This window comes from Strix uralensis, chromosome 1 (assembly GCF_047716275.1).
Source record: "Strix uralensis isolate ZFMK-TIS-50842 chromosome 1, bStrUra1, whole genome shotgun sequence".
NCBI lineage: Eukaryota > Metazoa > Chordata > Aves > Strigiformes > Strigidae > Strix > Strix uralensis.
This window is the reverse complement of record NC_133972.1, coordinates 67,245,466-67,272,862: the sequence shown is the minus strand read 5'-3', so window position 1 is coordinate 67,272,862 and position 27,397 is coordinate 67,245,466. Positions and strand designations below refer to the sequence as shown.

The 27,397-nt window shown below is 38.0% G+C and overlaps 1 protein-coding gene across 1 annotated transcript; it reads right to left on the bottom strand.

Annotated features, from left to right (window-relative positions):
* GHRHR (growth hormone releasing hormone receptor) lies at positions 1 to 23,092 on the bottom strand. The gene is given in 13 exon segments (XM_074892669.1): positions 1 to 154; positions 2,231 to 2,271; positions 3,787 to 3,916; positions 4,653 to 4,744; positions 6,323 to 6,392; positions 6,482 to 6,542; positions 8,179 to 8,332; positions 9,239 to 9,371; positions 11,096 to 11,193; positions 14,277 to 14,377; positions 15,587 to 15,694; positions 16,310 to 16,415; positions 23,036 to 23,092. Coding segments are annotated over 13 exon segments (1,305 nt in total).
* Positions 23,093 to 27,397: the final 4,305 nt, after the last annotated feature.

Sequence of the window (27,397 nt, the reverse complement as noted above, 5' to 3'; positions counted from 1 at the left end):
TTACTCCAGAACTAGAAGGCACAGTCCACCTTGTCCTCCTCCACACTCGCATAAGTCCATATCTGTTGCCGTGCCACCTCCGGCCAATTTCAGTTTGCACCTCAAAAGGAGAGGAGAATGCTATTTTGTGGTCAAATACTGCTTGGGAGTAGCCCGGTGGGAAAGAGGAAAGACAAAAATAACTGCTAGAAAAGTGTAAAATTTAGACACCTCAGCCCAAGTTAGTTCCCCTGGGTTCCCTTTCTAGCTGATAGAGAGTAGTAGGATCCTCCAGAGAATGTTTCATCTGGCCTGTCTCAGCATGCCCATCCCTCTGCATTGATGAAAACATCCAGTGTGGTTAGCTTAGATCTGTCCTCCCATATTGAAAAGAGTAAATGAACCCCACTCTTCCTTTCAAGAAGTAAGGACATACTTTATATAGGTCTATGCAGTTCTGTGTCCCTACTTAATGGCTATGGGCCCAACAATCAAAGTTTATTATTAGAGCTGTCACACAGTAAAATAAATGAAAAAGGTCCCACTTCCATTTTTAACTTACCTAGTTTCAAGGTAAGTTAAAAATGGAAGCTTTTTTTTTTATATATCTTCTCCCATTTTTTTGTTAAGTATCCTTCTGAAAATTTATTCTAGTTATGGTCTCACCAATATTGTCTACATAATTAAACACATTCACTCCACATTGCTTGCTCTTCCTCAGTTGCTAAGAGATGTTGTCTTGTTTCCATCTACTTCTGGAAAAGTATAAACTGCAGCAAGTTTCTTAATCAACAGTCACCAATTTATGGATGAGAAATAATACTTCTTTGCTATTTAAGATGATGAGGGGAAAGCCATCAGCAATCAGAAGACATTTGCTTTCTGTTGTTGACAACTATGTATACCATGCATTGATATGTTCACAGAAACATACAGTGGGTCCAGACCAGCCACTAAAACCAGCTTTCACATCTTATTCTTATTAGAAAAGTGCATTCCCAGATGTTTAATAGGAAGGAAATTTCTAAATTGAAATGTCTGTATGTCTGGGATGTCAAGATGAATGTAAAGCTATAGTCTACCATTGGAAGAGATTAGGATTAATAGACTAGTGAACAGAAGTGTTAACTGAACACAAGCATCATTAGAGTAGTCATAAACTCAACCAAAGGCTAAGAAGTGTTAATATAGTCAAAGATATTTGTTTCACTATTTCAGAAATTTCTGGCAAAATTAAGAAAGTGTGGACTGTGGCACATATAGACAATTAAATACTGTTTGAAATCTTAATCAGCCCTAGACTTTAAACTTGGAAAGTGGAGATTTAGTCAGTACAGTCCAGGGAGTCTAGAGTGGGTCAGCTATCTCTAGCACAGACAACTGTACTTGGTCATTTGAATATTTCAATGACTGTGATGATTCGGGACAGGATTCACGGCCTAAACACACCTTTGACGCTGCAGGATATGCCCTGTGGGATGGTATACATGAATCAGGAGTCTCCCTTTTTAGAAGCTGCAGGTAGAAGCCATCAGACTCTTAATGCAGTCTGAAACTCAATCCAAGTCATACTCTAAAATATCTATCTCAGCTACCCTGTAGTCAGAAAAGAGGGGGAAATTCCAGGGTTTCAACCCATTCTAAAAGGTGGAGGATAAACTGTTATGTTTCCGATATAATTCATTGAAGATGCATTCTTATCACAACATCTAGCCTATATAAATGGACCTGGTTACTTGACTAAATGGAATGATTCTTGTCCCATCAACATAAAATTCTGACTTATATATTCTAAATGGAAAAATGGATTTATCAACATGAAGAAATATTGTGAAGCTTCATGAGCATATTAAAAATATTAAAAAATAATATTTCAGTATTGAGCAATCAGCATAAAGTTAAATTCTTTCTAATTTAATCATAGACCTTCAGTAAATAGAAATCTCTTTGCATCACTGCAGCAACTTGTACTTTCAGGTCTGGACCTAGCATGGGTTTTTGAAGCACTCTATAGTACAAAAATGTGCAGAAAAGATAAAAAATGCTTGATGGAATAGCAAAGTAGTAAAAGTTCATTTCTCCACTAGATGGCTTCATTTCCATGAAGATAATTGAAATTAAATTCATCTTCATTGATTCCCATGTTAACAGACAGTTCTATGAAACTAAAAGCTTTGTTATATGAAACTGATTATTAACTCTATATATTTGCCAGTGAAAGCAATATTGTAAAGGATATAGTTTTCTTACCTCTTGGTTCAGGAAACAGTAAAGAACTGCTACAATAAACCCCTGAAAAACACACACACAAAAAGAAAAGTGTTGTGTGTTAACACAGTTTGAAAAATCCACTTCCACTATCTGACTTCTTGATGGTTCTGTGTATGTGAATTAATGAGTATCACTATAGGTTGGGGAACTGTTATAAATTGGAAAATTTTTTAAGTATTCTCCAATAAAGCTGATCAGGCAGATAATCAACTAGTTAGTGGCATTTTACCAAAGTCAATAATGTGACATGAATTCACAAGAACAGTTATGGCAATTGAAGTTCTGCCAAGTTTCGCTTGCAAAAGTATGGTCCACTCTATCACACTGCGAGCTAATTCTTCACACAGTGTAAATCAGTAGAGGAACACAGACTTCATAAGGAGATACATGTATGAAGTTCATACAGCTTTCCAGTGAACTTCTGTGTCTTTGCAGTATGTCAGATGAGATCAAATTCTGGCCTGTTCAATACTTTTGTTAAAATTCTGAAGTGAGATAAACCCAGGAAAATCCTAGGAGTTCAATGGACCTATGTGATCAGATCTCAACCTTTTATTCAGTTACCTTGTTCCTTTCATTGTTAATTAACTCAATGAAGGCCATCTCCAAGTACAGAGGGTCAGAATTAAGATGTGCAGGGTTTATTGGGCAGGATTGACACAATGGGTTAAATCTTCAATAAGGACTAAAAGAGCACAACTGCTGGGTTTTTGGTGATGCTCCTTGACAAATGATGCCATGCAATCATTCAGAGGGAAATAAGTTCCCTTGTGATGTTTGTTAGGATTGCCCACAGATGCTTCTTGTAAACTGAAGTGCAGCACAGGGAAAGGGAGGAAAGCAAAGGGCAGCTGTGTGTTGCCTTGCTCAAAACTCAGGTAGCAAAACGACCTAGGGGGGGTATGTCAGAGCAGCCCCAGTAGCTGCTCTGGTTAGCACCAAGCTCCTCAAGATATCCATGCCCTGTGTGCCACTTCAGAGCTCTTGGGGGCATCCAAAGTACACCATATATTTTGTTTACCCAGGAGGGAAACACATGTAACATTCCTCAGGGCAGTAGTCTGTATGGGGCTGATATGTGCACCAGGCACTATTCAATGTTTGTATGTTTGCCTATCAATTTATTCTTTGCCAAAGAATTAACAAGGGGGATGGACCTACAGCTTTGATTATCCCTGGATAATTTGTCAGCCCAAATCAGCTTGATCTTGCCAGTGAAGTCAGGGAAGGTATGTGGATTACCACTGGTAGCAAAGTAGGTCTTCCATGCTTGACTGTGACCCACCATCCAATGCACACATGCACCTGAAAGACTTGGCCTTGTATTTGCAAAATCTGCAAATATACAGTCTAGCCTACAGCCAGGTAGGATGTAGGTCACATCTTCATATGTAACTCAGCAGAGAACCATGAACTCTGTGAGGAGACACTAGCTTCAGGATCCAATGATTTTTTTGTGCAATAGTAATTGTCATGTGGACACTAGATTAAATTAGAATATCTAAGAAGGAACTGAAGCCTCTGCAGTCATTTTACCTGAAAAGATCCAATGCAGAGCTCTAAGTAAAGCCGAACCCCCAGGCTGGTATATTCCGGAAGAAAGTTGAAGACAATATAATGGGTTCCAAATAATGGAATTAGAAGCAGAGTTGACCTTGAGAGACGTCTAGCACAGGACATGAGAAGTAAGGTAATATTATTTCCTTGAGTAAAGACTAATGCATGCCATATGCCACAGTAATGAACAGAAGTTACAAAGAGAATCTAAATATCTACACGTAAAGTTCATATTTCTTGGGACTACAGTGCTGGGCAAAAAGCATAATGAAAAACAAGCTGGAAATAGATTTCTCATGCTTATTGCCTTACTGGTAATAGCATGTTCATGGCTTTTCTTATGGTGTTTTGGTGTTCCGTCTTTCTGAATGAGATTACAGATCAAGAAAACACAAAGGAGTAGAACATATTTTGTCCCATCAAAGTAATTGAAAATTTGACATTTATTTGTAACTAAATACAGAGAAAGTAAGATGCAGGCTCCCTTTATAGTCCACATACAGGAAAAGGCATCTGTAGAGGGTAATTTATCCTGCCCTAAATTAGACATCTAATGTAGATTCAATGAATGGTTTCCTAGTCTCCACATTGATTGTAACTGGAAGGTAGACATCTAAACTGATCTGAGTACATCATGTTTAGATGGCTAGTATTAGATGAGGTGAGTCTCATCCTTTGACTAGTTTCCATGGGAATGGGATAAGGTTGGGAATTTCTAAAATTTAATGCCAGCCAAACTGAGCCTGTCTGTGGCACTGGACAAGTGCTTCTTTGTTTAGAAAAAAATCTGTAAGTTTTTATCATTAAAATAATTGGTTTGGATTTTTTTTTATTCCATATATTACCTGTACTGAGAAGAGTTATTGAAGTTGATCTGTCTAGGGTCTAGTTTTTTCAGCAAAATTCTGATGATGTTGATAAATAGGACAAAATTGACCTATTCACAATATTTGGGGGGGAAAAAACAAAAGGTTACTTTCTGTGTAAAACTTTGCAATGCTTTTTTTTTTTTTTTTTTTTTTACTTCAGTTATTATGTAATTTGTGCAGTTTCAATGAGACCAGTGTAAGATTATTAATGTCATTCCTGTTGGCAGCATTCAAGCATCTAAATAGGTTGCATTCCTTCTTAGAGAAATAGCTGAAGATGAAAACTTGAGAATTTGATTTGGTTAAGCAAGATACTTTTTTGAATAGCTCATGTGATTATTCTTATTCTTTGTATCTCATAACATTTTGAATCTCTTTTGAGATGGTTATTGCATAAGTTCTGGTTAATATCTTTAAACATTATTAGTAGAATTCATGTGACTAAATACAGGTATCTACAATGAGATGCCTGCATCTGAGCTGGTCACCCTGTTCCCCCTTTGTAGTCAATGGAGAGCCAGCCAGTATAGTCAACAGAGCCCCGGGTGGAGCTGGGGACAAGTCATATCCTCCAGAGGTAGACATCTCTCACAAGTCAGATGAATCACATACCAAAATTGCATATTTCTCTTTGTTGACTCTGAAGAGAAGTGAGGGACATTAGCTTAGCTCCAAAGCTAACTAGGGCCAATCCTAACCTGTAAATCAAATTTTCTACAATTGCAATTTGGAAGAGCTTTACCAAATTCTGTGTAGCCACTCAGTTTTCCACAATCAGAGAGTTTCTCCCCATGCATTTTTTTGTGTCCATACACACCAGCTCTTCTTTAGGTGAGATTGAATGCTTAATTTTGCCTAAGAATGTCCACATTTTACCAGAAAACCCAATCTCATTTTATCCATCAGGGATGCCTTAAGTACATTCCATCAGAAAAGTCATCACTGAAATACCCTAAATCTCTTGACTTCAGATGTGGATGTCAGATGAGCACTAGTAGGGGGAAAAGTAATGGAGGTAGAAGGAATTGTAATATTTTATTGAAACATGGCACACTATGACCAGAATTCAACTTGAGATTATTCATTCACATTGTTTGCATAAATATGCCTTATTTGTATGCTTCTGTCCTCCAATTAAATGAAGTTTTTAATAGAGGGCCTTAAGGTCATCCCTTAGCTGCTTTCTCAAACATCACTTGGGTTTAATTACATGTGGGAGTAATCATACATGATAATAATTTAAAGCCCATCAGTTTATTCAGTAAATGTCAAGCTCAAGAGCTGTTATCACATATGAATGGAAACCTACTGCCCTTGAAAGTTTGTATTAAAATTTATAGTTGATTGTGGACTCTTAGGCTAAAGCTTTGTTTTCAAATATTATAAGAAAGGTTTAGCCACTCACCTGCAATTAATTTCAACCAAACTGACAATTCTATGAAAGATTTAATTTGTTTGAAGGAAGTTTGCTTTCAGGGGGGTGGCAATTCCCTGCCTCTTTTTAGTTTGCATTGGATGTAGGCAAGTTTTCAGTAGAAATTCTACCATTCCTATTCCTTATTTCAAACAACATTTCAGCAAAAAATAACCAGATTTTAAAAGTCTTTTTTCTTCTAATTAATGTTGGGAAATTCAGAAGTACCTACCCCAACAGAAATTATAATAGGTCCTTTAATTAGCCACCAGTAAGGAGAACCTTGATTAATATCCCAGCATCTGAGAAAATAACAGTAAATTCAGAAAAAGGCATGTATGAAATCATTGCAATCAATTAATATAGAATAATGTAGGAAACAATGACTTACGCCGTGTCTTCAAAGTAGAATTTTGCTAATATCCATATAAGGGTGAAAAGTGTTGGAAAACCTGTCAGACAATTAAACAAAATCTGTGGTTGTCTAGTTTTATCAATTAATCCAAATCTTGTCCACTAAAACTCTGCTATAATGATACAGATCACTCATTTTTGGAACTGGATTTAGTCTTTGTGGCCTATTGTTTATGTAACAGGAAGTGCTTTAAACTCCTAATACCCATGATGGAAACAAGTTATGGCATTGACTGTTTGGTGGTCGTGCATCACTATGATGAGCACAGAAACTACTTTGCGCATGATATAATTCTGTCACAAAGACCTAAACCTGCAACCTCTTACTAACATGAACACAATTCACCTGTGCGATCTCACCTGAAGTTAGCACTCGCATGTAGATAGCACATTTAAACCCAGGTTAATGTAATAAGGGTGTTTTTTGCATAACAAAATATTGGGCAATAGCATTTACCGAATCTTAAAATAATAGTAATATCATGTCCTGGTTTAGCCAGGATAGGGTTAAGTTTCCCCAGCAGTGGGGGGGAAGCTCTAGCCGGGTTATTCATATCTCATGCTGACGTCACATCCTGGCACAAGCGCGGGAAGATTCAGTGATCGCGTGGGTTGGCGCAGCCGGTTCTCTCACTGCTGTATCGGTAGATATTTTGCTCTGTTCATTGTTATCACTATTACTGCTATTGTTATTGTTGTTGTTTGTTGTGTTGCTGTTGCACTGTTGTATTAAACGTCTCCTTATTTCAGTCTCGGGGCTTTGTATTTCACTCCCTTTGTGGGGGAGGGGCAGCGGCCGCGTGGTCTCAGACCCCGGCAGGGGCTAAACCATCACATATCAGCATTTTACAAACACAGAATGTGATGCAGTCTACCCTAACCTTCCTAAAAAGGCACTTAAAATCTCCCTAAAACACCAAAAGTGATTCAGTTTGCTCAGCCATTTAGCCTACCTTAACCTTTGGTGGTACTATGCATGGATTGCCTCCCTGAACTGACCAAAAATTCCCTTGGGCAAGTGCACTCAACTATAGGAGTTCTCTGCTTTTTCTTTTACAAAGAAACTTTATGTGGGTGGCCACTTAGTTTCTGATTTCTAAGTCATCTCAAAGGTCTGAACAATTAAATTTGTTGAAGACTACAACAAAAAGGAGTGAGGATGTTGCTGTCTCATGCCTGCACTGTTATTTAGTGGATAGAGCTCCTTTAGTCATACAATTGCCCAATGCAAAAGATGGGCTATAGCAATATCAGGACTATAAAAATGCCTGCTGTGACTTCAGGTGGACCCAATCTCAGAAGACGACTATGTGGCTATATTCTGCATAAATAAGAGCAAGATACACCTAACTTTGGGGGTTTTTATAACTTCTTAAAGGTATCTGTGTTTTCAATAGGGAGAAGAAGGTTAAGTGGACAGATTCTCTCTCTCTCTGAGTTCCCAAATATACTGAATTTTACACTTATTTGTAGGGACTTTAGTGCTGCACTTTTAAAATGCTTGATTCCTCCTCACTAGTATGCATGTAAAAATAAAATCAAAGCAATGCCCAAGTTAGGCACTTCAATTAGGCAGACTAGATTCCACATCCAGTATTTTTAATGGGATGGATAAAGCCTTGTTTAAAATCTTGACTTGTATTAATTTTATGGAAAAGTCTTACTTTTACTTACCCCAGCCAAAGAGAACAAGCCACCAAAAATATCTTCTTCCATGAGAAAGGGATGAGAGAAGTAGACAGTTTAAGTAAAGAGCCTCTACTAGCAGCCATGTGAAATTGGTCATCATGAAGTAGTGACAGAAAACAACTGAGATCTTGCATTCAGTCTAGGGAACAGGAAGGTCATAGTTCAGGCATTACTTGTGGCTACAAGTGTTTGATTGGCAGATGTAGCAGGCATATGTAATCCTGGCTGAGATCTACCAAGAACAAGATCTCACAATTACATACATGTTTAAAGGGAGAGCTTCAAGAGTAATGTAGCTTTCTGAATAGCAACACTTTAACCGTCAAAATACCTTGGAATCTCCGCTGTGTTTTGCTTATATCTCTCTGTTAGAAATATAGTTTGGTCTCCTAAGCATGTGATTTCTCCCACAAATACACTGCCTTCAGTGTATTTTATACAAGTAGAGTCAAATGCTCCATAGCCCTTGGACAAATGTTCAAGGACCCACTTTCCTACTTGTGCTCAGTTTTAAATTCTTGTGTGGCCATGAGGAATGTAGAAGAATCATCCCATAAACCTGTGTTTGAAAACCATTGTCATATTACCGATATCTGTAGCTGGATCAAAGCTAAGTTGATTGCCTAGTACCTTGAGTGTCTTGTGGTTTACAATTCAGAACTTCCAGTCAGAACACGAAATCCAACATTTCCAGAAGAAACATCTTTTAAAAGTTGTGTTATGAGGTACTCAAAGATCTTCAATTTTAGGCTTCAGATTATAGAAGCGTTAACAGTGTAATGATACTACTTTTTTCTATGGCAAAGTCTATATCTGATTTAGAGTACTACAGGATCACAAATTGATGCATTCAGAATGTAGAAGGGCATGAGGTACACACTTATGGAGGTAAAACGTACTGAATAAAATAATTATATAATTTTCAATACCAGGTTAGAAGGAAAAAAAAGTAAGTAATAAAAAAAAAGCCATGAAATGTGAAACCATATATAGATTATATGCAAAAACATCAAGTGCCACAGTATCCTGCTTTTCATGTGCTTACTGTAGAGAAGTTGCAGTGATCAATGTCTTCCTCTTGGAAAAGGACAGCATCCTTAATGAAAATGGCAATAGCTTTTAAGATAAAAGTAAAAAAGAGCTGTACATGGATATAATTTCTGGGACAGCGAAGCCTCCTGGAAGGAAAGAAGAGAGGTCCTTCTGAGGTAATTGACTGACTTGTGCTGACAGTAATTAAAATATGCAATAAGCCCTTGTTTCATCTCAGCTACTTCCAGGCATGTATAGAAAGAACACTTTAATCCACTGAGCTCTCTCTGCAGGCAGAGATAGAAACCTTCCTCATGTAAAACAATTCACCTACAGTCTACATCTTAATCTCCTTCCTTGTTAGGTGGTGCCCTGGTCATGTTTCTGGTCTGCCAAAATTCAGGAATCTGTTTTATTTTGTGTTCAGTATACCTGAGCGTGGTACTTGTTGGCATTATATCTGGGCCAAGAGAAACCTGCATTTGAAGAATGATCTTTACTGATACAGTTCTGACTATGGCTAAATCACTCCCAAGAACAAGCATGCAGAGATATCCTGGAATAACTAGACAGTTTTCTCAATGAACAGAGTAATGATTACTTATCAAGGTTTTCTATATCCTATGCTGTGGGTGAGGTAAACTGCATTAAACACCTGTGTAGACAGCTTTATCCAGAATTAAAGAATTCTTTCTTAGTTTACCAAAGTTACTCTTATGAATTAAATTAATGCAGATAAGAGCTTTAAACCAATTTGGCAAATTTACTTTAAATTCTCAGTTAATTCAGATTAATTTTTGACTGTTATTAAATACAGGGTTTTGGAGGAGTTATACAGCTTCAACTTTATATTTTCCTTGCGAGATGAAAATTTTAGCTAATAAGCAAAGAGTTCCATTAAAAGCTGAATTCCACCCAGATCCAGTGATCTCAGGGTCACCTCATCCTAAAGCTCACTTAGAGCATGCAGAATTTTATTACTGAACTCAAATGACAACACCATTGTTAACTACAACTTTTTCCTCCCTATTGCTAAGTCTCTTTATTTCCATTGTTTCTTTCTTTCCCCTTATTTGGACTGGTTTGTTTCCCTGAGGTCAGAGTGGATATCAATAAACATATCTGTTGACTTCCAGACATGTGTTAAGAACCAAGAGAGGTCAAGAAACTTTCCCCAGAGAAACCTCATTCTCACAGCATAATAATAAAACTCTGTCTTGAAGAAATACAAGAAATAAACAAAGATTAATAAAATAAATCCTACATGGCAGCAAACATCAAATCTATGTTACATGAGAAAATAGACAATCAATTTTACTCTAGATACTCTAAATTATAACTGAAAATGCCTAACAGCTGGTTAGTTCAGTAAGAAAGAAATCTTATCAAATATAACCAAATTCAGAGCTTAACTTTCAAAACATGTATTTAATTGTAAATGTTTCAATAGTAATATACAGTGCCATAGGAACACTGATTCAGAATCAAGTTCTTTGTGTATATTCTTCTTGTAAATTCACTGAAGCCATAAAAGGCAAACACATATAGTTTATAAAAAATTACCTTCATTCCGTCTAAAACAAGCAAATTTATCTATTAGCTATTTAGGATCAAAGTGAGTTGCTGAGTTTTGCCAATAGAGAGACAGGGTTTATTTCCCAGTTCTGATTCTTCTTATACCTGGCTCAATCTGATCACTTTTAATTTCTAACCTCAACTTAATATTATTAAACCAATATGGCCTAAAATTTTTATTTTTACTCTTCTAGATTTCTACCTATACTACTTTATTATGTTTAATATTGTCTTAAACAGTCTAGGCTACTAAGAACTGTTAAAAGAACTGAGGTTAGAGGATAACTTTACCTACCTGAATGCAATAAGAACTGTCATGGCAATAATGAGTGAGGTGATTGATACACTGTATCCTACAGTGTAGATTATCTTTATAGTAGAAAAGTAGGATTGCTATAAAAGAAAAGAATTATTTGTTACATAACTTGCAGCCAAATGACAGCTGTTTTATGTATTCTGGCAGTTTTGCTTTGTTTGGTGTTTCCAATCTGTTCACATCCCTGACTGTCTTTTTTTCCCCTTTTAATCCCACAGAAAAATTCAACTGAAATCACTCATTATGTTTCTTTTGTGAAAACCCATTCCATAGCTATGTGGATACAGCCCAGTCTGATAAAGAAACATGTACTGATCAGTTTCAAGCTCATTCATAAAACCATAAAAAACCAAGCCAGTCTTCCACAAAGGCATTGTAAAAACTCTTATGCATTTTTATAAGCACTGCATTTTACACTGTGTTTTCTCCACAGCAGTAGCAGGACAGTCCTGCTGGCAGCTGGCTGCATGATGAATACAGAATTCTGTCAGCCTTTTCTCATGTTTCTCCACTTTCCTTTCTTACAATTTTGCCACCTATTCTTCCTTTCCATTTTTATTTTGTTGTGGGTTGGGTTTTTTTCTGTTATTTTTTTCCCCCTCTTTTTTTCTTGCTGCCAAAATCAATTATTGCTCAGTCAGAAAGTCAATCAAAATCCATTTCAATTTAAATGACATCTCTATCAAACATGATCTCTGAGTGAGAATAAGCTGACTTCAAGTAACACACATGGAAGCAGAAAATAGAATGAATAAGCTCTAGGCTGCAAATCTTTCCCTTCAGTCTAACATGGTCTGTCTCTTGGGTGTTTATTTAAATGTTTTTATATCCTAAAACCTACATAACTATACAGTGCATTGCTACAGTTCACTGTGGGGAAGGGCAGATACTTGTTTTGAACCTTAAATATAACTTAAGACATTATAAGCATGACATTGGGGAGGATGTTATTTCATTTATTTTAAGTGCTTAGAAATTAGCTGCCTACATATGAGCAGCTGAGTCTATAGTGAAACAAGCAGTGTGAGAGCATGGCTGCAGGACTGTACTGTTTAATTTTTAACACAATCCTGTTTCTTATGCTGATTCTTTTCTAGTTAATGAAGGGAAACAAGCACCCCGAAAAGACAATTCAACTCATTGTAAGATGAGACCTTATCACTTTCTGTTAGCAAGAAAAAGGATCTCTCACTACACCTGCCTTAACAAGTGCAGGTCGTTAGGTCTGGTTTAGTGGAGTGGAACATTTGGTACTGAGGACCCTACATCCATGTTGTGTGCATTTCTGAGTAGCCATAGTCTAACCCCGTGGGCTGAACTTTTATTATTGGTCAGAGCACACTAAGTGCACCCTGCATTTATCTTCCAGGTTAGTTTCATCCATAGAAAGCCAGATTATGCTTTCTGAGAGCATCCCTCAGTGTAAATGCAGTAAATGGTGATAACCAAGAGATTTCCTTGACAAGCTCACACCTGATTCTGACCAAAGCACTACTGTGTAGTAGTTAGTTTAGACTTACACAATAATTTTTTGAGATTGATGAAGTTAAATGATGTGGAAACCATGCATAGTGGCCTTTTATGTCTGATGGATGAACTGTGAATTATATACAATTATCCATGTAACTGATTATGCACAATTCCAGCCAGAGCTCAGAGAGGTCCCTCAGAGCTACAAAGCTAGTCAGTAAGCCAGTGAGTCTGGAAGGCACCACTCCATAAGAAACATACCAAAACCGTGTTAGGCTGACCTTAGTTGACAACTTCCACTTACAAATCAGCAATGAAAAACACAGAAAATAATCAAAATCTTAAGTGGAGAAACCTACAACTGAGGAGTTTACCTTGAGGTAAAATGTAGGCTACTACTAAAAAAATCCATAGACTCAATTAAGATTGTTTTTTCACCAGAAATGTAAGGAAGCAATAAAAGAGGGAAAGAAAGAAAAGAGTTACATTTCAGTGTAAGTATTTAATGCAGAGCAGCAGGTACTGTGGCTTAGATGCTGGAAAGGAAGTTTGAGATAAACAGCGTGATAGTAGTCAGTACAAACAGTAGTGGGAAGACAAGAGAAATCTCCCCATGATGCTGTAAAATAAATTCTTTCCAGCAAGCTGAATAGACTTCATCAACTATAGTACAAATGTTATTTTTATTCTCGCTATAATGGACAAAAAATGATAGTATTCACCAGACTTATACAAATAAACAAAAAAGTGCAGTGTTTAGCCTAAACAGAGGAAGGGCAGAGATCTACAGTTAGACTAGACAACAAATTTTTAATCACCTAAAGTGATTTCTACTTCCTTTCTCTCAGTTTTAACTTAGTGGAGATTTCTTCAGATTCTTTCCACTGAATTACTCCTCATTTTCTCTGCAGTAGATAATAAGATAGCAAAACTTGATCACAGAAGAGGCTTTATGTAACCATAATAATTTTCAGGATTGTGATATTTCCATTAAAATATGATGTAGTATTTTGGCTTGCTTCTTTTCTCTGGAAGAGGGTTTACAGGAAACTAAGCACATCTATATAATAACTTTGTATCCTTAATAGTTATAGATCAAGCACTATGTTTTCCCTGTACATATAACCTCTAAATAGCACCAATTGTGCAAATCTAGCTGAAGAAATATGTGAAATTCTGATCTATGTTACAGAGATTTTGTAACTTTTTTTTTTTCCTTGTTGAATTAAATATTTTATGCTGGGCAAGCTGAGAAACTAGAAAACTCTCTTGTCCTTAGATATTGCTGAGTTTGGAATAGTAGTGTTATAACAGCATGTTTGCTGTACTGATGCTGTGATGCCACAAAATTATCTTGCTGACTGATATTATTGAAATGCCTTAATTCATATTTTATGAACTTTTTGCAATATATCTCTAGCTGTTATGTCTGTGAGCAAGTTCAACAGAACTGCATGACTGAATGGAACTTGCAGCTGGCTTTGTTTTTATTACACTCTTACACCTTAATAATAAAATGTCCTTAGTAATTCTCCAAAATAAGTGACTAGAGTAAAATTTGAATTGCATTCCATATATGGTAAGAAATTTCAGCTTCAGCTGAGTTTCCCTTTGCAGAGGTCTTCAGGAATAGAAAGGAATCCTATAATGTCAGCAAACTACTCACATATATTTATTTAATTAAACTTACTTCTTCAAGTGGAACCTCATCTTCTACTGGACAGGCAATATGGTAAGGAGGGAATGGGACAGACCAGCCTTTCTTTGTGCAGTTCCTTCTTACTATCCCAGCTGAAACAGAAGCACCTACTTTTTCTAATGAAGAGACAAAAACACAGAAAACAAAAACCAGGAGAAGACCTCTTGCTGATAAAAAAGATATACCAAGAGGAGAGGATTATCTCCATTAGCATCTCACAGAGTTAATAGGACATTTTGTGTGTGTATGTACAGGTAGTCAGATACAAAATTTTTTACTTTATCTGGAGACAAACAATGGGAAGAAGTGAGAGAACTGAAGTGACAGTTAGAAGTGGAAAGGAGTAAGTAGGAAATCACATGAGGGACAAGGAAATCCACTGAAGAAGATTGGGAAGCACTGCTCCATCAGACTTCTGCCTCCTTCAGCTCTCACACCTCTAATGCATTCCTTCTCAGTCCCTCCTTCCTTTGGGGCTTACTCTTTCCTTACAGATCATAGGCTGGAATAAGCAGTTTATTCTATGAGGATAGCATGTTTCCATTAAAAGTTGTATGAGTCAGATGAAGGATAAGAGAATCCCAGGACAGGAAATGAATATACACAGATGAAAGGCATTTTTCTTATTCCACATTTATAACTAGCATGTGTTGGGTGAAGCAGAGGTTGGGCTTTGCAGGGTTTTTTTTCCTGTGGAATTGCCAAATCTAGGTCTTTCCTGGAAGGTTGCTTTCTCCTTATGGGCTTGCACTTTTTTCCTAGCCATATTCACCCAAAGAGTAGGCAGTCACAAAGGCATTAGTTTGCACAGTCTTGCTTTTGACCCAACACATATGTTACTTCAATGACAAAATTCTGCTTTGTATCGTCAGCTTTAGAACAATCACATTATTCATTCCTCTGTCTTTCATTTCATTCCACACTAATCAGAGTATAAATCTCATAAAGACCCATGCTTAAGTTCTGATCTAGACAGCCCCCATAGGAGCTCTGTAGAAAACTCACACAACAAGCTGATCCCAAAGCCTATGGAAACCAATGGAAATCACTCTATTGATTTCAGTGTTCTTTGGCTCAGAGCCTCATCACAGACAATGGGATTATATCCAGTTATGGATAATGCTTAAAATATGAGAAGAACTGCTAAGCTCCTTCAGAATCTACTGAAATCTTTGCATTAATGCTCTGATCCAACTAGAGAGCAGGAACTTGCAATGTTCTGTCTTCACCTCCCATTTTTAGAAATGTTTTTGCCAGGCATACAACACAACAATAGGAGTACAACCATGATAGTACATCACCTGGCTCCTTCATGAAGTGAAAGAGGATTTTTGGGCACGGTAAGGCAAGAGTGTCTCCAGCATCTGCCTCTGGCCAGCACAGTATTTTGTCCCAAGTTCTCTTGCAATCTCAAACAGAAAGTGAAATATATTTTTAAGCATACTTATATTTGAGGAAAATAAAAATTCAAACCTTTTTAAACTTTAACACTCCACCCCTTACATATCTTATAAAAATAGTTTAGCCACAATTTTTATTCTACAGTGAGAAATAAACACCTCCAGAGGACTACTTAATCTGCTTTAGTTAGACCCCTGTGTTAGACTGGGGTGGGTTTTCAGACATAATGAGTAAATGAAAATGTATTGTGGAAACAGGAGGGAGAGTGATGCTGGAATTAAGACCAGATTACAGTACTTGTTAAGGGGTTACCCTATTTTTAAAGATCAACACACCCTCACACAGCAAGCATGATGCCATGATAGCATCCAGTAGGGGAAGGAATAGGACAAGGACACAAGGATTCACTCAGATTGATTGACTGTTCATATTTGCATGTGAAAAAAATATTGAAAGAAAGAACTGAAAGGAATAGAAGTAGATGTAAGAAGAACTGACCAGAGAACAGGGATACGGGACAATGAGTAAAACACTCAAACATGCACATCGGCAGCATGGCTGTGTCCTGACTCTGGTAGGATGTTGCTTCTCTCTCACTTTTTTCATCCCTCACACATGGATACCTGCTGGTGTTGCATTTCCACTCTCTTCTGGGTCCTCCAGACATTCAGTCTCCTTTTTCTTCAGCTCTGTCATAAAATCACATTCTGGGTGGACATTCCCAGCAACCTACAGGGAGAGGAGTTTCATCTGATTACTAAGAAGGGGTTGGGTAGGATTTCATGAGACATTAAGTCCAGACCCACTTTTGCAACTAGAAAAGCTGTGGTAAGGACACAGAACACTAGCTTAGGGTTTAGCGGTCAAAGGGTGCCATTGTCTCTGCACAAATTACAAAGCTTTTGCCAAATGACCCTAGCTGAGCTCTGTCAAAGGCAGTTGAGCTGTGCTACTTTACATCAGAACAAATCATTAGGCTTGGAAAATGGTAGCTACAGCTCTGTACTTGAAAGTTTATAAGATTTCTCTGGCTATGTTCATAATGAAAGACCTCTTTGCTAAGGCCTGGGTTTGAGTGCAGGACTCATTTGTATGCTAACTTTAGCCCCTGCTAAATCTGGGCCCAGGGAGACAGAGTGCACTTGGACAGGCTCCTTTTCCTAACAGTGAAGGGCCCAGCACTGCAGAGTTTTGTTGCAGAACCCACCAACTCCTCAGCACAGACATGCCCCTTCCAACCTCTGAAAAAACAGCATCTTGAAGCCACATATAATTACTGCAAGATGGTCTTTTGAATAAGCTCTTCACTCCAAAAGGAATGAATCTGTTCTCTCCTTTCTGCCATCTGCCTTTCTTTACACAGGGTGGGAGGCAAAACTCCTGTCTCTGGGAAAAAAACTACACCAAAGTATTTGTTGGTTTGGTATGCTGGTGTAAAGAAAAAATTGGCACCCAGTGTTTTAACAGAAGGAACATTTTATTTATTTTATTCCTTATTTAGACTTGTACTTACATGGACACCACAAAAGAATGAGAATCCAGAATTCCTTGGCCACCAAAGGACAAAATCTTCATCAGGCTGTTACACACAACTTCTGTGGGTGTACCCACTGTGCAGAAGCACACACATCTATTTTTCACATAGAAAACAATATGTGCCTTGTCCAACCATAGCCATTGTCCCCAGTCCCAGAAGGCTAGTTGTCATCAGAGACACTCTCATCTTAGCTCTACGCCCTGGCCAATGATGCCAGAGTGCTCTGTATGTGTGAATATAGATATAAAGACACAGATACACACAACAGAAAATAAACTCAGGATGAGACTTGCATGATGAACAGGTGGCTGGCATATGGCTCAGTTTTGTTCCACCCGAGGAAGATTAATATTCAGGGAATTTGGAAAATAAAGAGCTGTCTTTCAGTTCATTCAGAGGGCAGATCTTATCCATTCCAATAAACTGGTGTTTCCCCTCCATGTTAATGTCCATTATCTCATGTTGGTCTGCAGAACATTTGAACTGTGTGTAAGCTAATGACTTGAGGCTCTCGGGTTGCTGGAGAATACTGGATTAATTGCACAGCCTTTGCTCTTCTGGGGTTTGGACCCTGGCAGTTGAAAATGGCACGTATCCACATGTGTGTCCTTCAAGGAGGTAGTCTTCTTCCTATTTACTGCGCTTTTAGGAGGATGTGGTTTTCCGGCCAAACTGACAGGCAGCAGTGCCATGGATCAGTTTAAGGCAGCAATGAAAAGGAGGGCCCCATATGCAAGGCTGGATGAAGTTTGGTGTATGTGAGAGGAAGGTAACTATGAATGGGTGAAGCAGAAGCCAGACATTGCCTTAGCCCCAGGAGGTGAAGATCTGATGGGTAGGATGCCTCAGTGATGTCGGCCCCAATCAGTAAAAATAAGTAGTCTAGAGAGCCCCTCAATTTCACTTCACTAAGATATGAAATACTAGTCACGATGACAGAAAATTGGCATCTGTCTTGAACATCTTTGCTCACTTGATATCTCTTCTCATGCCTACATATATTCTTCCCCCCTTATACTCACCCTGGGCAATGAAAGTCATCTATGCTGAAAAGCTCACTAGCCATCATGTACAGCAGCTATTGTAAAAAGTAGCTTTATTAGTCAGTAGAAAAAACAGTCAACCCATTTACTGAAAAACTATTTTACAACATTCTCTTGGTTCAGTGGACTGTGCCCAGAAAAACCTCAGTAGGCAGGAAATGTACCCATTTGCACAGTCCTAAATTATTTCTCCTGGCAAAAAAATGACTAGATTTTGCCTGTGAAAACTCTCTTTGCTCATTGAAATGTTCATGGCAAGAACAAAGCTTGTTTGCCTTATTCACCAGTCCAGGAAACCTTCATTTTCTTTTTTCTTTCTAAGTCTCCAAACTCATGAGAACACTTTACCACATGCATCTGAAATAAAAAAGTGAGGCTGATCAAGTGCCAGATATTTAAATTATTACCTCTTTCTTCAAGAAGACCTGACCTTAAGAGATGCTCTCACAGTTTATATTCAAGTCAGCACTAACCACTGTTTGAATAAACACTGAGAGCAAGATCTGTTATGACAGAAACTCAGGTAAAATAAACTAAAAAGATTTATTCCACTCCTAGGCTGTGTTCTAGATATATTCATCCCCCTAGAGAATTTGACTATATCTAGCAGACCTTTATACTTTCCAAACAGCTTTGAAAACCATTCCCAAACAAGGTGTAGAATCAGGTTCCAAACTACTCTGAAAACATCTATAGACTTGTTTAATCTCATTTCCTATCTCCTTCCCTTCTTTCCACTTCTGGAAACATCAAATAATGGGATAGAAGTATGAGCCATTCTTTAAGACAAGAATAAGTGTCTGTGTACATGATTCAGCTCCCATTGGTGACTACATCTACAGAGGCATCATTATCTGATCTAGTCATTTTAGGTTCCTTCAATGAGGATAACAGAGAGAAGCTAGCATCTTTGTGCGTAGAAAAACTTAATTACTTTATACATTTACTTTTGGACGGAATGAGCTATGGTTTAGACTCAATTCACTAGGATTGCCCTGACTGTTAAATCCATGGTGACTTTCTAAATTTGGGCTTCAGCACTGGTTACATGAACACCACTTACTACAGCCACTGACATTATGCAGGCTTGTGCACAGATCATTACAGCAGAGGTATTTTGCTTGCTGATAATAAGACAGTGGTTTTGGTTTATAGGATCCCTAAAGAAATGAAGGTCCATAAAATCTTTTAGTTTGCTGCTTTGGTAATTCACTTGTTTTAGTATCCTCCCTTCAGAAACTCCCTCTGTAGCTCACAGATCAGAGTCACAGAATGGTTGAGTCTAGCAGGAACATCTGGGGATCATCTAATGCAACTTCCTTGCTCAACACAAGGTCAAGTAGAGCAGGTTGCTCAGGGCTGCATTCAGTTGGGTTTTGTATATCAACAAGGATGGGGACAACCTCTCTGGGCAGCTTATTCCAGTGTTGGGCTACCCTCACAGTAAAAAGTGGTTTCTTGTGTTTAAATGCGATTTTCTGTATTTCAAGTTGTACCCATTGCCTCTTGTCTTTTCATTGCATACCACTGCTAAAGAACCATTCAGATTGCCTAGGAGTTGAGCTGTGCTCAGGAGAGATACCTCTCTCAATGGAGTAGAGGGAAAGTCCAGGATAACTGCCATCTTACTTTAGGGTCTTCAACAAAATATTTAATATTATAGTAGATGAACATGGGCTCCTCCACCACAGGCATCCTCTTGAGTTGGGTAGATGAGGCAAAACAGGAATCCAAACTCGGCTTCTTTCTTTTTCTGAATTCTGGTAAGTAGTAGAGGAAACATGAAGCAGAGTTTCTAGCACTTTTCATGGTCATTTACATCCATGAAGATGGACAGGTATAAAGTACCACTTCCCTGAGAACCACTTAACATATAGCAGGTGAGATCTGAAGACATGCCTGTTCCATAGATCTTGCTATGTAGCTACAACATTTTCACAAAGCTGAGCAGAACATACTTGCCTACTTTTAAAACTGTGCTCTCAACAATTGAATTGTTCACATTTTTAAGAGTCTATTGTTTAAAATGTTCATATGGAGTGCAGCAAACCTATATTCAATTCACTGCCAAACCTGAGAAGTTTCAAGTTTTTGTTTCTCATTTTTCAAGGGAACCAGTATCGCAATATGGCTTGTTTAGGGAGAAGGTTCCTAATCATGCAGAGTGAAACCTTTCTGAATCTGCACATGTATCTTTCAGGTAAAAAAATGGGATGTTCCTGATGAATTTTTGTAACTGTTAGCAGAACTTGAAAGAAGAAGAAATGGAGGGAGAAAAGAACAGATGGATGGCAATTTCAGAAAGCATCTTCCCAAGTCTATGCCAATCTGAAGATATCATTTTTGGATCAGCCTTTTAACTGATTCCGTGATAACTACTCTTTGTGGTTAGTGATGGGGAAACATAGGGCCTCTTAGTGGATCCAGATTTTCCAACAGTTTTGCATTGCCAGAACATCCATAATAATTCACTAAGGCAGAGTAAATTGGACAGTAAACTCACTAGATACCTTTAAAGGACTTTGACACGTGGAAGTCAGCTACACCTTGTGATGCTTCCACTACCATGAGAAAAATAAATGAATAATGGCTTAACTCCAAACTGATCAGCTGTCAGGGTCCTGAGGGGCCTTAGTGGCCCTGCTCAGCCTGCCCTTGGGCCTCCCCTTACTCTGCCTATGGGCCCATGACCACTTTTCAACTCACTGTCTGCCCTAAAATGCTGCAGGATGATGGTTGCAAGTTCCACCACACCCCTGCCCTGTCAAGTCATGGGCCCCGCAGATGTCTCAGCCTGTCCTCAGCCCATCCTTGTCCCCATGTTCCTGTCTGATTAATCTGGGCTATGTCTGAACCTGGGTCCCCTCACCAGGCCTGATTTTGACTCTGATCCTGACAGGCTGATATGCCCCCCAGTCTGTCCTGTCCTTTCACTAGAGATGGTGGGATGGACTCTGGCTGGCAAGGTCCTGCCCTGTCGGTCAGATTATCACTTATAAAATAAATACAGCTTAGAAAAAGAATTAATGCTTTTCTTGTAGTCATATTTGCACCCCATTTGGAGTTAAGATAAAGAAACAAGTATTTCCCCAATATTCTTTTTGGAAGGGTAAAAATTAGTAAAAAATCTTTTTGAGAGGACTACAGCTAGTATTTCAGGTTCTCTTCCTGAATAACTTTATACAAAAATTTTCCTGCTGATGAGGAAAACTAAACTACAAATTAAATAAACATTAATATGTTCCAAATAGAGTATGAATTTGCAGTTGCTATATTCATCAGTTAATGTATTAAATAAAACTGTGGGTTAGCACAACCACTGAAAATCAAGCAAATTTTTACTCTTGTTAGAGGGACCCTGCTGAAAGTCTTGTTAATGTGATAAAAGTAAAAATAAAAAAAACAACAAAAGAAAACCCTCTTCCAGACCAGGCTCTAAAGAGGGACATGAAATGCACATATAAGAAAGTAAACTTCTCTTTTTTTTTAATTATTGTCCACGTTTCCATAATATCATGTTAAATTTGCTGCTTGATTTATGCTTTTTCTCTGCTTTGTCTCATATACATCTGAACGAATCAATATTTGCATTCTTTTCGCATTACAGTAGGCACCACACAAACAATTACATCAAAAAAATCTCAGTTTAAGGAAGCTGAGAGTCAACCTCTTAAGCATTTAAAACATCTCCAAAAGTTGAGTACAACTCTTCCAGGGAAAGCATACTATCAAGTTACACCAACAATGAAACAGATGGTTGTTTTTCCACTATTTTCTACTCAAATAAGTGTTGTTTACTTATCATCTATTATAACTATCCTCTATTTTAACTAATTAGTACTGGTTCCTGTTACTCTACTTATAAGCAATAATACCTATTTGCTCCCACTACAGGGAAGCAGAGTTGTCACACAGATGGTACCAAGGAAACCATAGCTTCACATCAGTAAAAAGTTTTTGCAGTCATTTCACAGTGTTTTATTTCTCTTGACCCATAAAAAACAAGCTGTTGCGCTACCCCTCATGAAATGCTCCTTCAGAGAAGAGATTCTCAGGGAAGAGGAAAGCATATAGCAGAAGGATCAAAAAACCAAGATGCTGAAAATGTAATTACTCTCAAAAGCAAAGAAAATATCCTTCCCTCACTTTTCACAGACATTTCTTGATATCTGTGTGATCCTGAGTGCTAGTTTACTTATCATTGTCCAAAGCAAAATATCAGCAAGACCTCTAGACTTCTTAATGCATTTGGATATTTCTAATTCTACCATAAGCATTCTTGCTGGTTCAACTCATTTGTTACCTGTAGCATTTCAGATACTCACATATTAAATAAGGTTAATGCTACCAAAAAGACAGATGAAATTGTAACTTAATAAGACTGCGTAATCTGAAATTTAAGAAAATTCTATCAAAACTCAGCTGCTCTGATGTAACACCTCTCCTCCAGTTTCTTCTTCTTTGTCACAGTCTTTTAAAGCCTACACGCATAAAAAGGGGGCTTCTGCCAATTATGTTTTTTCTCCTTAGTAAGTGTGTGGTAAGAAAGCAGTGAAATGCAAGAATGTATAGATCCTACAACGTGTGTCCCTTCTGCCACTGTTCACACTTTTCATAGCATCTTGCCTTGTTTAACTGTAATCCAAAGCAAATAAAGAGAAAAGAGACTCATGCAAAATGTAAAGCTGTATCTGACCATCTGCTCCAAGAAGAAAATGAACAATTATTGAAAAACAATGAAGTAAAAGTTTTTTCATTCAATTACTTACAAGCACTGTCAGACTCAGGATGTGCAGAGCACAGTGGTATATAACACTAGGGTTCATGTTCCAAAGCAAGATTCAGACTTCACTTCTTTAGCCTTTCTTAGCCTCTTTCACCTGCTTTTTGACTTCCCTTTCTCCTGTCAGTTGCTGATTTGAAGCATTTATCTCTTTGCACAGAAGTGATGCAACAGTACAGTGAAATGGGAAATAAATATTAACTACTCTCTAAGCTGTATTTAACCTGCCTTCCACCTTTATAAAGACTGGGGTGGATGGATTGAGTGATTGATCCCAAGATTATAGGAATCCTGTACCTCCTGACAAGACCCCTGTTTCTTTCTTTGTAACACAAGATGATTTTAGGAGGGATAGACAGCTCTAAATGTTGCTAAACATGGCTGGCATAAGAGAAAGCCCCTCCTAACAGTTAATATCAATTTATTCTAATAAAACATATTTCATAGTGTGGCTTCAGTCTATGTGTGCATTGGTGTGTTTGTATGGAGTATAATGACCATGGCACTATATTTTAAAATACAGGATCAAAAATTAATCACAGGCATGTGAACACAAATTCTGTTGGATACCTGTTGGACATTGATTTGAAGGCACCATTCAAAAGGGATTTTTCTCATTTTGCTTCAGACTTCTGAAAGTTCAGTGTCTAAATCTGAACTAGTCAACTTCTCTAGTCAAAGTATAGAAATATGTACACTCAGCTCATGCATCTCATCCTAAGCTCTAAGTCAGGCCAGAAGAATCTCACTCTGGAAATATCCAGTCTCACTCAGAGCTAAATGCCTAATGTCTAGATGTTGTAAGGTCAGCTGTGCTCCAGACACACTGTGTGTATATGAAATTTGTCCATCAATTTATACTATCTTGAAGGACTGCAAATTCCATATCAGCATTAAGCAGATGTTAACATTGCAAAATCAGAGACACAAATATGAAATACCTTTAAAATATTGTTCTCCACTCTTCTTATATCATGTCATTCCTCAAAATCAATTCTTAACCCCAGGTCCCATCTTCCCACAATGGTCCATCCTACAACCCTGGTTTTGGCTCTGACACCGCTTTTTGTCCATCTTACCCACTCAGCTTTCTGCAGTTATATCAAATGACCTCTACATAGTTTGGGTAGGGGAATGCTGAGACCTTGGAAAGGAGCCTCCCAGCTCCTAGAATCACCACATCTATGAGGAACTAAAGTTGTACTTATACAGGGTGTGACTACAGTTGGAAAAATCTGTGGGGATGAAGCCCTCAGGACTTTGTTGTAGGTTGGATCTGTGAGGGAACTGAGTGTGTGCGGTGCAAGAAGGTGTCTTTGGAGAGCTGAAGTTGGCAAGCTTTCCTTTCAGTGTATGTATAAGGATTTATTTCATTTTTCCCCAAAGCCTTATACCTTGCCTAAATTAGGCAAGCTTTCACAGGGCTGTCTAAAACAAAATTAGAGCTATGTTGCTGCCAATTTTCATCACCTAGTTCCAGAGGATGAAGATACAGACCTTGTAAATGAACAGTTATAAGTGTATTTACCATGGGCAAATTCTCATATTTTTCCTAACATCATTTCAGAAGCTACAAAATCTCAAGAACTGAAACATTTCCTTGCAGAGGTGTAGCATGGAAAAATTTCAGCCCATTGTGTTAAATTTACCTTTTCATCTGGTAAAGTTATGAAAAAAGCGGGTAAGACAAACCTACAGAGTCTTAATTCACTATGCCATAAGCCTTCCAAATAACGTCTGGCAACAGTATTCAATACTTACTAGTGTTTGTTGATTACCTCATATTCCCATTTGAGGAGGTAGACAACCTGAATATTTACACTACTCAAAGTGCTTTCAGTAGTAAGACTACAACAGGGAGTTTTAACTATATTACAAATATTTAATATTGTTACATACCTTGAAAATCTTATAAAACCATAGTGACTGGTACTGCCATCACAAGCTTGTGCCAGCAGAGGCTGTGTTACAGCACTCAGACACATTCCCTCTCCTTTCCTTCCCAAAGAGGTTCCAGATTAAAAAAAAAAATCTTTGGCTGAGCATCCATCAGGTTTTCTGTAATGTATCAGTGCTACTGAGGTTAATAGTCTTTAGGCTATCCCACAAATGGCCTACAAATCATGCACCCTACAGCCATTTCAACTAGTGTTTGAAAAAGAATCACAAGCAGTCCTGTTTCAAATGAGTAACACCTCACTTTTCATGGGGATGCTTTTTTTTGTTCCACATATTAGAAAAATATGTTGCTTATGAGTCAGTTTTGGTGTACATATTAGAATTTTCCACTTAAGCCACCACATCTAAACCATTATATGTATTTATTCTGTGCTGTTGAAGTCATGCCTCGTAAAACCACAGAAGGCATTGCTTACCACTTTCCAACGTACCAGAGCACACAGAAAGCCCTATGTAAGACATTTGAAAAGTCTTTCATTTTTCAGGGAGAGTGAGCATTGGTATAGAGGGGTGTCATGCTGAAAACCACCACATAGGAACTCTGATCACCATGGGTCATTTTGGGAAACCTGGCTTTTCTGTATTTTCAGCCTTATTCTGCCAATCTGAAGCACAGACATTCCATTAAAATGAGTTCCTTCCTACTGTCGCTGTTCTGTGCAAATTTCCAGCTGTTTGTGGTTAAGGAGAAGGACATGTCTAAAAGAAAGTAATGGGTTTATGGGTCTTTTTTTTTTTTTCCTTAAAAATGACTATTTTTTCATTTAAATGGAAAGGTTTCCTCAGTACTTTACAGAACTTTAAACTTCTTAGTTTTACCATAAAATCATATCTGAAGGACTAGTATTCCACAGGCACAGACAAAGTTATCACTTCCTACCAGCTCTATCCAAGTTTTTCAGTCTTGAATACCACCACCCCTGCAAGTTCACTCCCACACTTCTGAGCAGAGGCGAGCATTTGATAGAACAGTAATTACTACATCTTCTCTCCACTCATCACCTCCATGATCAATGCACTCCCTATTGCATGCAGCTCCTCTGCCAAGTTGTTTCTAGTGGTGGCAGCTTGCCTTTAGGACAACATCACTGCAGAGGAGAGATTGAATATGCAGCAGGGGAAATGTGCTTCTCCCCATGGGCTTTCCAAAGGTGAAAGTCTGACATTTTCACAGTTCGCTCAGAGATTCTCTTGCTGCTCTTTGCAGAATGGTTTTAGATTGTGCTACCAACTTGTGTAGTTTGTAAGGTACTGGCTGATTTGACAACAGCTTTTTCCCTTCTCTCAGCCCTGCCACCCCTGTTTCAGCACTCTTCTCCCTACACATAGAACTACAGCCCAAAACTTATCTAAAACTCTTGGGTTTTTTCTGCCACTTTTTCTCTCTCTGCAAGATCCCCTCCATTATTGTAGCTCCAAGGACATTTACAGAGATTAATCCTGTACGGTTGAAATGTGGTAATTTTATTTAAACTATTTTTGAAAATGTCTGTGGAAATCTGCATTGTTTGGACTCAAATCTGATTTGATTTCTGGAGGTTGTCATACACTGAATAGCAGAAAGAATAAAAGTAAACTACCAAAGCTAGATGGACTCACTGAACAGAGTAGTTGGATTTCCCCAGGTAACAACGGCAAGGGTGTTATTTTTTTAGACTACCCTTGTCCTCTCTTCATAACCTTGAGAACTCAGTGTTTATATACACCCGATTTGCCTTAAGCAAGACTCAGGTTCATATCTTTTTTTACCTTAACCACCATGCTACTGCAGTTACATGTGAACAGAGGAGAGTAAATTGTGTCTTCCACCAACATGCATGGCTGGACACTGACTCCTAGAGTACAATGTGCTGGGGGGTGATGGTAGGGCTAAATTTCACCCATGGTATGAAACATTAACCAGCACAATATAGTCCAAAATTTATGAAGAACATTTCCACAGCAATTAATGATATATAATTGTCTTATGATGATGGAAAGCTGGAGGAAACCTTAGTATGATAAACAAATATTTCACAATCTTACAATTTACCTACAGAAAGATAATAACAACAACTTATTTTATTGACATAAAACCCCAGGGAACTTCCAAAGTTAAAAGTAAACAATTCAAGTTAAATAGTCAAGGCTTCTGAGACATTATTGCTAAACCTTCATATTTCATAAGGATCATGTCCAGAAAAAGGTATTAGAATTCAGCACTGAGAAAAGGACTAGAGTTAGCATTTTGTCTTGAACTTGTTAATCCAATCAACAGGGGCAAAAGTGAAAATGGAGTCAGGACAGTTTCTATGGTCTACCAAGGTCAGATCCACAGTCACACACTGTCATGATAAAGTTTGTAATAGTGAAGGCAAATCTACTGTGGAATAAAGAGAAATTTCAGGTT